The sequence below is a fragment of the Pipistrellus hanaki genome (genome assembly GCF_964339955.1).
Source record: "Pipistrellus hanaki genome assembly, chromosome: 5".
NCBI classification, from domain to species: domain Eukaryota; kingdom Metazoa; phylum Chordata; class Mammalia; order Chiroptera; family Vespertilionidae; genus Pipistrellus; species Pipistrellus hanaki.
In genome coordinates this window covers 54,551,867-54,564,830 of record NC_140507.1, presented here as the reverse complement: position 1 = coordinate 54,564,830, position 12,964 = coordinate 54,551,867, and the positions used below count along the sequence as shown (strand labels likewise).

The 12,964-nt window shown below is 42.2% G+C and overlaps 1 protein-coding gene and 1 pseudogene across 2 annotated transcripts; one reads left to right on the top strand and one right to left on the bottom strand.

Moving 5' to 3' along the window:
* Positions 1 to 1,493: 1,493 nt before the first annotated feature.
* Positions 1,494 to 2,852, bottom strand: LOC311623301 (tripartite motif-containing protein 60-like; the record flags this gene model as incomplete). Its single annotated transcript, XM_084885312.1, has 1 exon — positions 1,494 to 2,852. The coding sequence occupies one exon, from the start codon at positions 2,850 to 2,852 to the stop codon at positions 1,494 to 1,496; it is 1,359 nt and encodes a 452-aa protein (XP_084741438.1).
* Positions 2,853 to 3,451: 599 nt separating this feature from the next.
* Positions 3,452 to 5,954, top strand: LOC311623300 (small ubiquitin-related modifier 1-like; annotated as a pseudogene). Its single transcript has 3 exons — positions 3,452 to 3,538; positions 4,310 to 4,521; positions 5,862 to 5,954. The product of its transcript is annotated as a small ubiquitin-related modifier 1-like (transcript).
* The last annotated feature ends 7,010 nt before the right edge of the window (positions 5,955 to 12,964 follow it).

Sequence of the window (12,964 nt, the reverse complement as noted above, 5' to 3'; positions counted from 1 at the left end):
CAGCTTTTCTACTTAGGTGTTAGCTGAAAAGAATATGGTACTTTGTGTTTCATATTGCCCAGGATCCTTCAATACATTAGAATATTCTGAAAGTTACAACCTTGTTTCCATAAATCCAATTTTTATTTTTTATTTTTAATATATTTTATTGATTTTTTTACAGAGAGGAAGGGAGAGGGATAGAAAGCTAGAAACATCAATGAGAGAGAAACATTGACCAGCTGCCTCCTGCACACCCCCCACTGGGGATGTGCCCGCAATCAATGTAAATGCCCTTGACCGGACTCAAACCTGGGACCTTTCAGTCCACAGACCAATGCTCTATCCACTGAGCCAAATCGGCTTCAGCATATAAATCCAATTTTTAAAAAATATATATTTTATTGATTTTTTACAGAGAGGAAGGGAGAGGAATAGAGAGTTAGAAACATCGATGAGAGAGAATCATCTACCAGCTGCCTCCTGCACACCCCCTACTTAAGGATGTGCCCGCAACCAAGGTACATGCCCTTTACTGGAATTGAACCTGGGACCAGATATTCTGCAGCATCAGCAGCCTTTCAAAAATCATCAGCCCCCAAAGAGGCCTATTTTAGGGTGGCATATTCTGTTCCCTTTCAACAGCAGTAAGTGCCCCCAAAGCCTCATTTGTGAAATGTGATCCAGGGAATAAAGACATTTAAAACATAAAAACTGAATATAGACAAAACCAGGGGAAATAGTTTCAGTATTTACTAATAAAATATCATCTCTAGATAAAGAATGTATACAATATAAGGAAGTCAAAGAAATAAACAAACACGAAAACACAACTCCCCATCCTATGTTGATGCTCAACCACTGAGCAAGGCAGGTTGGGCTAGAATGTATTTACCTAATTCTTGACTTAGATCAGTGAAATCTACCAGCCTCCCTAAACTCAGCAAATGCAGCGCAAAATGGAAGGACACCCTTGCCTAGGGAAGCAAGGTGTGTTACAACCCAAAGCCAGAGGAGGAAGTCGTGGTGGGGGTGCTTCATATCTGGAAAATCCTGCTGACAATGTCAATGGTGGTGACCAGCTTGCTTGGCCAGGGTGGAAGGCATCCACAATTGGTTTCGAATGTGCACACTGATGATGACTCACCACATACCAGGAGAGTATGAAAACGTTTATTACTAACATGCTGAGGTTTTAGTGGGAGAGTAGGGTGGATATTAGAATAGGAAACAGAGAGCACAGGAAAAGGGACTTGTGTTGATGGTGGTTACTGGGTGCTTTTGGTGAAAGACTGTTGACACTATTGGAAACTTCCCCCCCCCTGCACCCAAGGATGGACCACCTGGACTTTTTCATAGGCATTCCCAGGAACAAAGTCAGGAAGGAGAGAAGAGTGCATCCTAAAAGTTTTTAATATTCAAACATCAAAACTGGAATCAGGATCTTTATTGTAAGTATTCCTTTCAATAACAAGGGAAGAAAATAAGCACATACAAAATTTCTTCCTAATTGTTTATCTCTTTATTCTGAAGCCACTGATTGTAAGAGATTCTGAAGACAATGCAATGGAGAAATAAGGCATAAGTTTCCCTGTAAACTTCTCAGTGATTCCATACATGTATGACGTGTCATTCAAATTATAAAATAAAACCTGTCCCAACTCGTAGTCCAGGAAAACGCCAATTTTCCGTTCTCCAGTACGATTCCAGAGCTGAAGATGCCAGCATCCATTGCTTGGGGATGGTGATCTGAGAGTATCTCTGGGGATAGATTCTTTACACACACCTAATAAACATTTACCTCTGCCTCCTATGTTTACCACCCAAACATGCCTGCCAGAATCAAATCCCTCAGAACTCAGGACATCTGCATAAGAAGTAAGTATCTGAGGATTGGAATGACCACCTGGTCTCTTATATGTCACACTTTTTCTATCACTTGAGATAAGGAGACTTGGATGGGCAGTTTTAAGATCCAGTGTCAACTCTACCTGAAACGTGTGGGTCATTTTTTGCAGGCCCACATAATCTAGGGGAAGATTGCAACTCTCCTTCTTTAATTCATATGAAAAGACTGCAGGCATCTCTAGGTTTCCATAGCTGTTGTGGATCTTTTCAATATCCGTGAGTAAGTCCAGGTCTGTCTGAAAACATTTCTCTACTATTTCACTTAACAGATTGCTTAGCCTGTGCTTATGGTATGAAATTTGCATTCCATTTTCAATACATTTTTCTTCGACATCATTCTCTTCTATAAATAGATCATTATCAAGTTCCTCATGCTCTATTTCCAAGAAATATTGAAGTTCTTCACATTCAAAGTCCAATTTCTTCCTCCACTTTCTCATCTTTCTCTTCACTGACCAAGTATTTGCAACTTGGATTTTATATACCCTCTCGGCATTTTCAAGGTGATCAGTGAGGACCGTCATATGCTCTTTGAGCATCCTCCTGTGACTAGCTGCAGCTTCCTCAATGGGGATCAGGCGCTGATCCTCCTGGTTTGAGGAGACCGTGCACTGGGCACACAGAAGCTCCATGTTTTCCTCACAGAACAGGGTCAGAGCCTCATTGTGCTTCCCACACAGGGGTATTTCTTCCTGCAGTTTCCTCTGGCTCCCTGAGGTGGGGATATGCTGAACAATCTTCATCATATCACATAATTGGGGGTTCCTCTTCAAGCTCCTGTCAGGGCAGTGGTGGAGGCAAATAGGACAGGGAAAGGTGTCCTGTAGATCTCCCCAGTGCTGGTGGATGCAGGAGGGACAGAAGTTGTGCCCACAGTCAATTGTCACTGGGTCTCTCAGGTGATCCAGGCAGATGGGGCAGCTGGCCTGTGCCTGGAGCTCAGCCAGGGAAGCTGCAGACTCCATTGTGCAGTGAAGGTATCTATCAGAAGAGACTCTCTACAATGAGTGAGATTTTCCAGGAGCGAAGAAATGTGAGAAGCTGAGGTCTGCTCAGGCCTTCCTCTCGGTGGAAGGCACTAGGAGCATCCAAGAAGAGTTCCAGTGGGCAACTGACACCCAATCTTCCTATCACTTTCTCCTGTATTTAATGTCAGGTTCCGCAAGTGAAGATCAGCTATGGACTCTGGTAAAAAAAAAGCAAGCAACACGCAACTCAAAAGTGGTTTCTGTGGACAAAAAGATATCAACACTTAAAATTCAATCAACATTAATCCTTCCCTCCTTGTATAAACAGCATGTCAGGTAGTCCAAATCAGTTATATGTTAATATTTAAGGAGGAATTATAAGTAAAATCTATTATTTTGCAACTTAAAAGGAATTTGACAATCTAGGCAAATTCATCATTGCCATCAACCATCACCAAAAATAAGTAAATAAATAAATAATAAAATAAAATAAAGTGATCTTGTTCTGTGGGGAAAAGGATTTGTAAGCCCAGAAGCAAGGTCCTGCCTACCTGATGCTACTTCTCTGCAGAGACCCCAGCTGAAACACCATGCACATGTGTGACCAGGAGGAAAAACCCTAAACAGGGAATTCGGGGAATAAGAGAGAAGGAAAACACATTTAACTCAAAGTCATTGGACAAAACTGTGCCACGCTAGCACGGCCAAGAGTGAATCCAAGTGGGGGCGATGAAAGAACTGAGAAAAATGTTAGACAAGAGAGGAAAGCTGGGACTCGGTGGGACGCTGCTTCCCTGATGGGGAGCCAGCAGCGCCACGGACTACAAGTATCTTTATTTTATAGCAGATGCCCTGAGGCAAAGTAAGGGCATGGCCAAGATGTTTACAGCATTCTCATGAGTTTCGATCCTACTCAATTACATACACCTGATCAAGCTTCGTGTACTTGCAACCTATATCACTTAGGCCAGTGTTTCCCAACCTTCTCTCATGATGAGAATCACCTGTTGGAGTTGTTAAAACACAGATTCCTGAATCCCAACTAAGAAGTGCTAAACTAGGATTTTTGAGAACATATAGGTAAAATTGCATACCTAACTTAGTGCTCTGTATATAACATCTGTCTTAGAGCACTAGTTAAGTATACAATTTTACCTATATGTTCCCAAAAATCCTAGTTTAGCACTTCTTAGTTGGGATTCAGGAATCTGTGTTTTAACAACTCCACCAGGTGATTCTCATCATGAGAGAAGGTTGGGAAACACTGACTTAGGCACGTGGGGCGACGTGTTTGGACCACAGGTCCAAGCTTACAACTACAGCTGTTGGCTATAATTGTGCTGGGAGGGCTCTGCCCTCCACGCTGGTACTTGCACATGGTCATGAGAGGACTGTGCCCTCTCATTAGTCCAAGGCTCGAACCTATCCAAACACTATAGCCTCACCCCACACAGGACAGCAGTGAGATTCACTTTAAAGGGAGAATGACAACACACCTCAAGAAACCCAAACAATCATGCTGTCTAAGATGGGAGTTCCAAATGAACTCGCTCAGGTTTCTCTTGGAGGGTCAGAGAATGGCTGATAATCACACTCCAAGAGAACTGGGAATGGAGGAGGAAGATGTGAGTGAAGTTTATCAGGAACAACAGGGGGTCATTCAATGGTTTATTCTTTTTCTTTTCTTTTCCCTCAATCCTTCCTTATTATTAAAAATAGTTCTTTTGTAATGTGGTGTTCTAAATGGAATTGAAAAGTGATACCACCACCCCCATCTCTTTAAAACCTCTGGTAATTTGAATTCCAGTGCCCAGTGTTCATTATTGTTTGTTTTCATTGTGCTGAGTTTGGGTGATCAAGCCCAAGTCTCCTTCACATTGCCCTCTCCTTTTGAAATATTACCTGTGCACAGGGAGGCCAGCCTTTTCAGGACTGTGCATTTTGGGGCTTGTGATAAATGAGGTGGACAATGCAAGTGATCGTAATACTTCTAATTGGCCCGGAAGTCCTAGCATGTGATTGCCTTACTCTGGAACTATTTCTTTTTTTCTTTTGATATATTTTTATTGATTTCAGAGAGGAGGGGAGAGGGAGAGAGAATTATCAATTGGTGGCCTCCTGCATGCCCTCTACTGGGAATAGAGTGCATAAACCAAGCATGTGCCCTTGATCAGAATTAAACCTGGGACCCTTCAGTACAAGGCAACCAAAGAATGCATGACTGAATGAAACCACAAATCAATGTCTCTTTCTTTCTTTTTTTAAAATATTTTATTTATTTATTTTTTACAGAGAGGAAGAGAGAGGGATAGAGAGTTAGAAACATCAATGAGAGAGAAACATCGATCAGCTGCCTCTTGCACCCCCCCCACTACAGATGTGCCTGCAACTAAGGTACATGCCCTTGACCGGAATCGAACCTGGGACCTTTCAGTCCGCAGGCCAACGCTCTGTCCACTGAGCCAAACCGGTCTTAGCTAATGTCTCTTTCTTTTAAAATAATTTTTAAAAATTTAATGTAAAAATATGTAAATTAATAGTCTCTTTTGAAACTATATAATGAAAAGTTTACAAGTGAACTTGTAGAGATTTCCTGCACAGAAATGGCAAAAGGTTGGTACTGTAGGTAGAAGATGGAGAAAGTTACTTATAGAATACAAGTTTTTCATACATAAGTTCATAAGATTTCTCTCTCCTATTCTGAATACCTAGAATATTCTATAATTTATTTTTAAAAACTAACCATTTGAATTCTATTTAAGTGTTTCTATGCTCTCTTCTAGCCAAGAAGGTATCTTCTATTCCCTTCTTAAGCTCCATCCATGTCCCTTTATCTCAGAGCTTTCAGCTTACTTCATCTCCTTTCTCCCTCACAGTTGTTTCAAACTGGTCCCCTTTCTCACTCCAAATCCAACATCTGCTTCCCTGTTCCAACATCCCAACCCCACCCAACAATTGAGATTGAGAAAAGACCAAGGCTGGCATTAAAGTTCTATCTCTTTCTAGATATGTGAGCTGGATTTCAGGTCTGATTTCAGACTCCCTGTGTCATTAGAGATGGGCAACCTGGACATCTGCCCCTGGACTGATCAAATCTGAGAACTTTCAGTTCGAAGACCGACACTCTAACCACTGGACTGAACCAGCTAGGGCTGGAGGATGGATTTTTTTGATTTTCTGTTTATTCAGAGAAATGGAACAAGGAAAATAACACTCAACTTCCCTCTCAGTTTGGTGTCAACATATACAGCTATTTAGGTAAACCTTTTGGAACATCTATTTTGTTTGTTTGTTTGTTTGTTTTTTAAATACATTTTTTTCATTGATTTTTTACAGAGAGGAAGGGAGAGAGATAGAGAGCTAGAAACGTCGATGAGAGAGAAACATTGACCAGCTGCCTCTTGCACAGCCCCTACTGGGGATGTGCCCATAACCAATGTATATGCCCTTGACCGGAATCGAACCTGGGACTTCTCAGTCCTCAGACCAATGCTCTACCACTGAGCCAAACAGGTTTCAGCTGGAACATCTGGTTTTAAACAAATGAATTTGACACCAGACACTGAGACATTCTGGAAAAGGATTCCCACGGATAGCTTCAGACAAGCACTTCAGGGCACTTTGCACAGGTAGCTATTCGTAATCCCATAGGTATCTGCATTTTTAGCAATCATTTTGATGATGTAGGGCAAGGCTAACTGAGGGACATCTGCAATAATGAAAGCATGTACCTAAAATAACCTGTATCCACGTGATGGTTGGCTTGTGAGATAAAGTGAAGGTCCTTCTAGAGTAGCCACTCAGAAGCCAATGGTGGGGAGAAATACCTCCATGGCTCTGTTTGGCCCCACCTCCTGCAACAGTATCATCCCGACTCCCAGCTTACCTGGAGCCTGCTCCTTTGAGTGAGTCCTGAGGTGTGTCTCTGAAGCCGATCTCCTAACAGATACATGGTTAGTAATGTGACACTGGCCTATATATACCACAGGGAGGGTGAATCTCTTTAAAACCCCAACCAATAAGGCTCCTCCCCAGAGGTGGGAGTTGTGTGCAAAGGAGATAAGAGGATGTTCAAAAGTCTGGTTGATGGGATCTCTTATTTTTGAAGGCTCGGGCAGAATAACCTTGTTAATATGCATAATCTGATTTGCACATTTGTAATCCTCCCTGAATTTCTTAACACCCTTTAATCCCATCTTTGCTGAGGAAGAAACTGAAATTAAAAGTAAAATCTTGCTTGGGATGATTTTGCTCAGTGGGTAGAACAACAGTCTGTGGACTGAAGGGTCCCAGGTTTGATTCTGGTCAAGGGCACATATCAGGGTTGGGGGCTTGATCACCAGTGGGGGTGGGCAGAAGGCAACCAATCAATGATTCTCTCTCATCCTTGATGTTTCTCTCTCTCTCCCTCTCCCTTCTTCTCTGAAATCAATAAAAATATATTTTAAAAAATAATAGTAAAAGCAAAGTCTTTGCTTCCTTCCCAACTTGGGCCTGGCAAAATGGCTCTAGCAAAAAATGGTGGAAAGAAGAAGGGCCTCTGTGCCATCCATGACGTAGCACCAGAGAACACACTATCAACATTCATAAGCACATCTATGGAGTGAGTTTCAAGAAGCTTGCTGCTCTGTCACTCAAAGAGATCCAAACACTTGCCCTGAAGGATGTATGAATTTGAGAGGGTTAACTTGAAACAACAGCAGGTGAAACATAGGTGGGGCAGACATTTGAGCTAGCCTAACCACGGGAAGCAACCAAGCAGAAATAATAAAATGTTTCTGGATTCAAAAGTGGAGCCATGGAAAACCAAAGGAGGGCCTACAGCAATAAGGTGTACTGACACTGAAACAGCAATAAGGTGTACTGACACTCAGCACAGAAACAGAGAGAGAACACATAGAAACAGCGAAAGTTCAGGACCTTTGCTGGGAAAGAACAATTGAGGGAATCAATCAGATGATGTCATAGGCAGGCTTGTAGCAAATATTCACCCCTAGACTACAAGGCTTTGATGGGTAGCCCATTATAATCTCCCCCACCCCACCTCATGAGGTCACATGCTTCAGGGATTATAAATCCAAGCAGAATACCTGCAGGGTGTGCACATGCTTCCAGACCACCTGTGTGTACCCTTCTACCTAGAAGTAAAGATATTTGCCTTGCTGCCTGGCCACCAAGTATGTTTTGTGTTCTACCAGTACCCCAGAATTTGGGGGCTGATCTTATTTCTTACAGGAGAGAGAAATCTGTGTTTGACTGCAGTGTGGTAGTGGGTGGAGCCACTAGAAATAAACCCAGGGATTTAAGGAAGAAATATCTTCTCACACTCAGCAACTAATGTAAGGACTGCTCTTCTGACCAAGAGAGCTGCTTAGTTGGCTACATGTTCTCTGAGCTTACAAATCTGGAGGAGCATTTGTCCAGCTGAGCTGGGATTGGATGCAGGTTGGGGGAAGGGCTTCTTTTGGCAGCTGGAATGAAAAGGTCAGGGGACTCACAGGTCTCACAGGCCTTCAGCAAAGTGAGGACTGAGATTTCCAATGCATCCACTTCTCACTACATAGCCCAGCCTTCTGAAGAAATGCACCTCAGTCCTGTCCTTTTTTCAGGGCCCAATGGCAGTAGACATAGCTCTGGCAGGACTCCAGGCAGAAACCAGCTGTCCCATCTGTCTGGATGGCCTTTGAGACCCTGTCACCATCCAATGTGGGCACAACTTCTGCCTCTCTTGCATCTCACAGTCCTGGGCTAATCTACAGGACAGGTTACCATGCTCTATGTGCCATCATGTAGGAATCTCTTTCACAACCCGGGTGGAAAGAGTTCTAATTCACGGTTCGGGTTCTGGAGAAGGGCCGCACACAAATGAAGACACTTGAGACTTGAAGAAATTCAACTTGGCGATATGGGAGGCCAGGCAGTAGTCCAACTCTAGTGGGAAAACTACTCCCTGCTCTGGCCCTGCCATCCCCTTTTATTGAGGCTTTGGGGAAAACATCTTAGGCAACATAAACAGAAATTTACATGTAGCCCTTAGGCAGGAAATAAAAGAAACTTACACGGGACAAACAAGGTGGAGGCTGCTTCAGCTAACAATATTTCAACTAAAGGTTAGAGCAATTAAGGAAGCCTTCCTGGCTTCCTGTCAACATCTCTTTTTTTAGTGAAACTGATTTGTTTTCCAGCATCTCGCCCGTTTTCTTTCCTTAAAAATTTTTGCATATGCAGACTAGAAATAAACAAAAAATGAAACAAGCAACAATGGCTATGCTGAGAGTCAAATGAAATCAGTCTGCAGTAAGTTTCTTTCTGGGCCAATAGTTTTTGAATCCCAGATTCAATGTCCAACAGTTTTTTGTTTTTAAAAAAATATATATTTTATTAATTTTTTACAGAGAGGAAGGGAGAGAGATAGAAAGCTAGAAACATCGATGAGAGAGTAACATCGACCAGCTGCCTCTGCACACCCCCTACCGGGGATGTGCCTGCAACCAAGGTACATGCCCCTGACTGGAATCGAACCCAGGATCTTTCAGTCCGCATACTGACGCTCTACCACTGAGCCAAACCAGTTTCGGCCCAACAGTTTTTTTTTAGTCCAAATTTCAATGTCCAAAAGTTCCAAGTCCAAATTTTATGTCCAATAGTTCTGAGTCCATGTCAGCAATGGTATCTGAATGGTGGACAAATGGTGGCAATGCAAGTCCGACCTCTGGTTTGGTCCTTGGCAACCTGCAGTGATGCACATCTGCTGACTGCTGGTATGGCAAGGTGTGTCATCAGCATCTTCCATCTCTGAATTGTTTTTCCTCTTGTCTTTATGGCTGGAGTATTCCTGTCAATTCCTCTTTGTTGCAGGAACCCACATGGTCTTGGAATTGTTTTCTGAAAATATACAAACATATTCTCAACCAAAAGTTAATAAGCTTTTCTATAAATTTTACTTGGGATCCTTTTTGTTTTTGCCCAAATGATTTTCCTTTGGCTTTTTCTGACATCATGTGTGTTTTTTGTCCTGCTGTTGGCATTACAAATAGAAATTAGTTTTTTTAAAAAAAAATTTTTTCTGGATATGTTTCCTTACATAATATTTTCCCACTAAACCCCCTTTTTTATTTTTTATTTTTATTTTTTTTAATTTTTATTTTTTTAAAGGAGTTCAAAGTGCCCTGTCAGCTGTCTTTTATAGTTCTTTTTTTTAAAAAAAATATTTTATTAATTTTTCACAGAGAGGAAGGGAGAGAGATAGAGAGCTAGAAACATCGATGAGAGAGAAACATCGACCAGCTGCCTCTTGCACATCCCCCATCGGGGATGTGCCTGCAACCAATGTACATGCCCTTGACCGGAATTGAACCCGGGACCTTTCAGTCCGCAGACCGACGCTCTACCACTGAGCCAAACCGGTTTCGGCTAAACCCCCTTTTTTAAATTTAATTATTAGGAAGCTTTTGGAAAATTTTTATAATGGAGTCTTTAAATTTTAATTTTTTTGCACAAAAATATGACTGTTTTTAGGTTCATTACATGTTAAGTAATTTTACCATGAAATGAACTACCAATAGAAATTTTAGTTAATACTTTGGAAACAGCTTTTTGTACAATGAAATTTTCTTGAATATTTACTTATTTCAATTAGCCAATTTAAATTAATCTGAAAACTTGACTACTATTTTAATGTAAAATTTAATATTCTAACAATAATTTTAGTTTACCCGGTAAATATTAATGCAAAGGGTTATTTGCATCCTTGAGAAGGCTCTAAGCATTCTTGGTATTAGACTGGATTTAGATATAGGGCAGCTGTTGTCAGCCAAGTCTCTGATGCGTGGGTCCTGATCTGAGCTGGACAAGTCTCCATTTGTTGCCTGGATCCTGATCTGAGCTGGGCATGGGAAGCACGAAGCAGCCATAGGGCAGGAGACCCTCCTCAGAAGGGGCGAAGGTTCAAGCCCCTGCAATGTTGGGGGGGGGAGGGTGAGGATTTGTGCCCCACCTCTGTTTACCCCCAAGTTCTCTCCTGATGGCTCCTCTGCAACTGTGCCTGTCTTAGGTTGTTCCTCCCTTGAGGAATCTTATCCGTCATTGGCTAACCAGCCATCCTCTGGGGAAAGCAGGGTGATGTGAGGTTTAGTTCTGTTTCCTTGGTAGCTTATGCCCCTATGGCCTCCATGCCCAGTACCTGCCTTGGGATCCCCTCACCTGCAGGCAGGGCCTTGGCATTGATATCTTGAGGAACCCACGTTTCTTCTCCAGGGAGGATCCAGCTTATGCCATTTGGCAAGAGACAGATCCATGGTACCAGCCACCATGAGGCTTCAACCTCAGCATAAACTGAAAACTCAGGCAACAGCTGTGAGTAATCGGATTGTGAAGAGTAGATCCCTCTTTGGCAAAAGAGCAAGAAGGGCCAATATAGAATGCTCAAGTGCCTTCCTGGGAGGCCTTCCACACAATGGAAGGGATTAAGTCCTTTCATATGCTTTTAAATTGTTGCCAAACATTCAAAGAATTAGTTTGTAAGTTTGTTTGGTATATGCTGGTATAAAATATCAAAATTTTGATGACATTGTAGAATAATATCATGTAAGGATATTCTTTACTCAAGGCCATGGAAATTCAATTTTAAACTGGCTGTCAATTTCTTTTCGAATAGATAAGGTCTTAGGTACATTTTCTGCATCTCTCCCAAGAGAAAGTAGTGATAGTCCCCTACTTCTTTGCCCCATCCATGTTGCTCTTAGATACTACATTAGGTGGGGGATCAGCCCATGTAAGGGTTCTTACCCATGAAGGGTCAGGAGCATACATATGAAATACTTCCACATTTGCCCCAGGTAATATTACGGTACAGATGATTACTGTTAGCATGGCAAGAAAGACGTTCTTGGGCATTAGGAGTCTATACTGTCTTCTTTACCATGCGCCAGATGGTCTCCGGGCTGTTTGCTGTCTGGCTCATCCTCCTCTTGCTTCTCATCTTCAGTGGACTCATTGGAGTCGCTGCTCTCTGTGGCTGAGGTAGTTGATTGTCTGCAGCTGCATGGTGTGGCTCCAGGTGCAAGGTCCTCATTAGTCTGGCTAGTTTCTCTCTTGGACTCCTGTTGCAGTTTAATATTTCTAACAGGAATCCACACTGGTTTTGAAAAATTCTCTGGGAATATACAAGCATACCCTCTGCCAAAGGTTAATAAAGAATCATGTCCCTTCCATAAACCAGGATTGGGATCCTTCCATTTAACTAGGTCATTTTCTTTTCTTTTATTCTGATGCCAATGTAGTTCCATCGGTGTCCTACCTTCATCATAACAAGAGAAAAAATTTAAAGTAATTAAGGCTTGGTGCAGCCTACCTGCAGATGATTTCTCCACCATCACTTATGCTAAGAGAGGTGCTTAAGGAGGAGGAACCAAGATGGTAGCATATGTAAACACCTGAACTTCCCATTTTGCAAAACTACAACTAAAAGAAAACATGGGCCAAAACCGGTTTGGCTCAGTGGATAGAACGTTGGCCTGCGGACTGAAAGGTCCCGGGTTCGATTCCGGTCAAGGGCATGTACCTTGGTTGCGGGCACATCCCCAGTAGGGGTTGTGCAGGAGGCAGCTGATCGATGTCTCTCTCTCATCGATGTTTCTAACTCTCTATCCCTCTCTCTTCCTCTCTGTAAAAAATCAATAAAATATATATATTTAAAAAAAAAAAAAAAAAGAAAACATGGATATCATCCAGAACCATGGGAAGGCTGGCTGAGTAGAAGTTCTACAACAAGAAGGAAAGAGAAAAGTGCATTTAGACTTGTAGGAGATTCAGAGGTGCAGAAAAGTGCAGGTATGGAGGTGCACACAGAAATGGACTGTCAATTGGATACGCTGTAGCCTTTTTAAAAATATATTTTTTATTAATATTATTATTATTATTATTATTATTATTATTATTAATGGTCTTTTTCAATTGGGAGGGAGACACAAGCTCCTGACTGCTCTGAACTTCAGTCTGGATGAGACTCTGGGGTCTCACACTCATATGGGGAGAAACAGGACCGTCTGGCATCAGGCAGGAACACGAGGGTGGCTTTCTTTCAGAGGTGATTGCAGTGTTCGTTGTTC